Source organism: Lithobates pipiens, unplaced genomic scaffold (genome assembly GCF_037356315.1).
Source record: "Lithobates pipiens isolate NorthernLeopardFrog02 unplaced genomic scaffold, aLitPip1_a1.2 Scaffold_16, whole genome shotgun sequence".
Classification (NCBI taxonomy): domain Eukaryota; kingdom Metazoa; phylum Chordata; class Amphibia; order Anura; family Ranidae; genus Lithobates; species Lithobates pipiens.
Genome location: NW_027507748.1, coordinates 283,021,097 through 283,025,546, shown reverse-complemented (window position 1 = coordinate 283,025,546; position 4,450 = coordinate 283,021,097). Strand labels below are relative to the sequence as shown.

The following is a 4,450-nucleotide window of genomic DNA, read 5'->3' as shown; positions in this document are numbered from 1 at the left end:
TAACTTTATTGTTTCGTTTTTTTTTATTCCTTGAAGTGCATTTTTTTTTTTTTTTTTTACACAAAATTTGCATTTGAAAGACCGCTGCGCAAATATTGAGTGGCATAAAATATTGCAATGACTGTCATTTGCTAAAATATATATATATATATATCTATATATAATGTTTGGGGGTTCTAAGTAATTTTTTTGGTATCAATTCACTTAGAAGGATATTGTAAATTTAAGCTACTGTGGACCCACTTATTAAGTTAAGAGGGTTATGGAGGTCTGGAGAGTGCACAATTTGAGTATAAGCACCAAAAGTGCATGGGTTTTGTATTAAGAGAAGGAGTTGTTTTCTAGTCCACCATGCACAGTTTGCTGGTGCACAACTGCACATATTGAGATTTGGAAGAAGAAGCACTGGACTTTTTAGAGACATGTATTTGTGCTTACAATCAAAGTATATTTTTCAGAAAACACCAATATAAATCGAAATCGACCTAGTGGGTTTCAGCAACGAAAGATGAAGAAGGCAAAAGAACAGTCAGCTGAGGCAATGTCTGGATCCATTTTAAAATATGTCACACCTTCAACATCTACTGCAGTAGGAGAAATTGCTGAAGGCATTCAGACTTTTGAATTCAAGAGAGAAATACCAGAAGTATCTTCTCCAGAACATTCATATATAAAAAGGCAAGAATTGGAGAAGATCGACTTATCTTCAAGCAGTGAGAGTGATGTCGCGGAAGGAGATGCCAGAAGAAGCCTCCCCCAGCAAGACTCTGATGAAGAAGCAGAGCAGACTGATAAACTATCAGTTTATTCTGATGTTGCTGCTTGGCCAGTTCTAGATGAGTTAAGAGTGGACCTTATTAAGAGGGGAAGTGAACCTTTCCAAAATAGAGATGGGCCTTTCAGTGCTATTGAAAGACGAGGAGAGAAATCGAAAGGGATAAGTCGACAGCTCACTACTGCATGTTTCTATAAGGCTCTTCCAAATGGTGAGACAATTCTTAGAACCTGGATGGTGTACTCTCCATCAAAAGAAAGTTTGTTTTGTTTTTGCTGCAGACTTTTTGCGCTTGATGAAAAACTAACTGTAACATCCAGTTTTGTTACTGGGTTTCAGTTGTGGTGGAAGCTGAATCCAAAGGTATCTGATCATGAAGCTTCTGAACAGCATCTTACATGCTTGGAGAAATGGAAGACCTTGAGAACAGGACTGAGGCTACAAAAATGCATTGATCATGTCCACCAAACAGTGGACAATGAGAAAAAGAAATGGAGGGATATTTTGCATCGCCTCTTGGATATAACCTTGTTTTTGGCTCACCAGAATCTTCCTTTTCGTGATCATAGAGAGATCATGTCATCAGTAAATAAAGGAAACTTCCTGGAATTGGCAGAATTGCTTTCAAATTATGATCCAGTTTTAAAGGAACATTTCATAAGGCTGAAACGTTCTACCGAATCTGGTAAGAGAATGACCTCTTATTTCTCGCCAAAAATTCAAAATGAATTTATTTGTCTTTTGGGGAATCATGTAAAAAAGAAAATAGTGGCTGATATCAAGAAAGCAAAGTACTTTGGGCTTTTTTTTGACAGTACCCCTGATGTGTCACACATTGATCAGATGTGTGAAGTGATCAGATATGTTCATATTGAAGGTGATAATGTTGAAGTAAAAGAATCATTCTTGGGCTTCTTTCCTATTGCTGGAAAGACTGCTGCTGAGCTCACAGAAAATATCCTGCAACATCTAGAGGAAGCTGGACTGGACATAAGCCTTTGCCATGGTCAAGGATATGATAATGCTGCAACTATGGCAGGGATTCATGGTGGTGTTCAGGCAAAGATAAAAGAGATAAATCCCAAGGCTTTGTTTATCCCATGTGCAAACCATTCTCTGAACCTTTGTGGGGTGCACTCTTTTGGAAGTGTTGCTTCCTGTGTTACTTTTTTTGGAACATTGGAGAAAGTGTATTTGTTCTTTTCAGTTTCTACACATCGTTGGGAATTGCTGATGGAGAATGTAGGTGTGACAGTGAAAAGACTTTCCCAAACAAGATGGAGCGCTCATTATGATGCTGTGAAGCCAGTGAGGGCAAATTTAAAAAAACTTACTTCAGCCCTTGAAAAGCTGTGTGATCCCAAAGAAAATGTGGACACAAGAGGATCTGCTCAGATGTTGCTGCCTGCTGTATGCGATTTTACTTCTTTGTGTTATCTTTCTTTCTGGTGTGAAGTTCTGGGAGAAGTTAATATCACACAGAAGTATTTGCAAACAGTGGGAAAAGTGCATTGTGAAGCTACAAGCTCTAAAAGCATTTCTTGCAGGTCAACGAAATGAAATTGTGGAAAAGGCAATTCATTATGCAACTACCATGTGTGAGGAAATGGGCATTTCAATGGAGAGAAGAGGGCGAGTAAAGCTCCGGAAAACAATGCCAGGAGAGAAGGCAAAGGATGCTAGTCTCACATTGCCAGAGGAAATTAAAAGGGCTATGTTTGAGTGCCTTGATCGGTTTCACCAGGAGTTGGAAATTCGTACTAAGGCAATTGAAAATATCCTCTCAATGTTTGCTGTTATTCAGCCAAACACTCTGGTTGTTGCAACAGAAAAAGATCTACAGAATTATACTCCAAATTTGACTGAGGTTTTTGATGAATTCTCGAATGAAGACATCTATGTGGAGATTGAACGCCTTCAGAGGCATTTGGAAGCTGCCAAGATCAGTATTGAAGAGGCAAAGAAATGGACGGTTTTGCAATTCCTGCAGTTCATTATTAAATGGGATTTTTGTGAATCTTTGCCTAACTTGTCACTGTGTTTTAGATTCTTTTTGACTCTCTGTGTGAGCATTGCTTCATGTGAAAGAAGTTTTTCAAAATTTAAAGTTAATAAAAAACTACTTCCGCTCTACCATGAGTGAGACAAGGTTGACAAATCTGGCCATACTTTCAATTGAACATAAATATGCAAAGACGATTAACTTTGATGCAGTCATTAATGAATTTGCAGAACTGAAGGCTCGAAGGCAGAGGATGTGAATGACTCCTTTCAATATAGACTGAGCGGTCACTTTGGAGTTTGGATCTGTTTTTTGCTTAAAATAAGCAGTATTATCTGTTCAGTAAATGTTATAAATAATTGAAATAAGTTTAAGTAAGATAACTTAATAAACTTATTTTCCAATGTTTTTTTTTTTTTTTTAAGTTGATGGAACGTTTACAAATTTGTGCAATAAATATTCTCGAGAAAATGAAAAAAAGTTGTGGGTGTTTTTTCATTTAAAAGTTGGGGGGGGGGGGTGCCAGGTGTAGGATCCGCCCCGGGTGCCAAACGCTCTAGGTACACCCCTGCTTTACCCATCTAATAAAGTACATGTGCTCATCCTTCCCAGGCTTAAAGTAATTTGTGTTTATGAAAGAAATTAAAGGTGAGTTGAATTGCCAGTGATATAAATTACTCAGTCCATCCCAAACCTTAAAAGTGTTTTTTGTTAATGGATTTGTGCAACTTGATAATGCACGATATTGCTGTGGGCCCCACATGTCACTTCTTGTCTTTTATTTTCAACTTTTTAATATTAATTGTTTGAAAACATCAAACTATTTCCCAGAACTGTATATGTGCACTTCGTGGGATAACCCCTGCAGAGTACTCCACAAGAGGTAGGGACAGCAATCTAAGCCAGTTAAGGCTCTAATTCTATACACAGCATTGCAATACTGTTAGCATGGCTTGAGAAGTAGAAAGCACAGGGATAACCTCATCATATATATATACATATATATATATATATATATATATATATATATATATATATATATATATAGAATGAAGACTGCTGAAATATTGGCCAGATTCTTCTGGGCCCAAGACATGATGAGTTTGACTTCTTGGAGTAGGGTGGGGCTCCGAGTGCCTCCTTGGTCCCTCACATAAGAGACTACCTTAGAACCACTGACTCCCCTTTCAGAAGATGAGAGAAGGATTGAAGACCACACCAGGCTGCCCGAAGTTCCAGGACATTTGAGCCCCGGATTGTGAAGACAAGCATCCCACTTGCCTTGTGTAAGTTCTGATCTGCAAAGTGTTCCCCATCCAGCACCCCTGGCATTGGTCATGACTGTGACCCATGAGACGGGGGCGATAGAGTGGCAAGTGAGTAGATTCTTGCGCTGAAGCCACCAAAAGAGGCTGTTCATCACTGATGTTATGCGAATGGACTGATTGTCCCCCAAATTCCACTGCTGAAGGAACCCCGTATGAAAGGGGCGTAACCTCCACAGAGACCACTTTACCATGGGGGTTGTAAAGACCATTGTGCCAATAATTCTTAGACACTGTAAGGCCCTCAGGCATGAGGAGTTCAGAGCCTGTGAAATTATTTTCTGAATGACTGGGATATTCTCCACAGGAAGTGAGATGGTGCTCTCCACTGTGTCGAACTGGGCCCCC

General features: G+C 39.2%; 1 protein-coding gene across 1 annotated transcript; it reads left to right on the top strand.

Annotated features, from left to right (window-relative positions):
- The first annotated feature begins 508 nt into the window (after positions 1–508).
- On the top strand, positions 509–2,918 carry LOC143984144 (zinc finger MYM-type protein 1-like). Its single transcript, XM_077484456.1, has 2 exons — positions 509–2,185; positions 2,232–2,918. The coding sequence occupies exons 1-2, from the start codon at positions 509–511 to the stop codon at positions 2,916–2,918; spliced, it is 2,364 nt and encodes a 787-aa protein (XP_077340582.1).
- Positions 2,919–4,450: the final 1,532 nt, after the last annotated feature.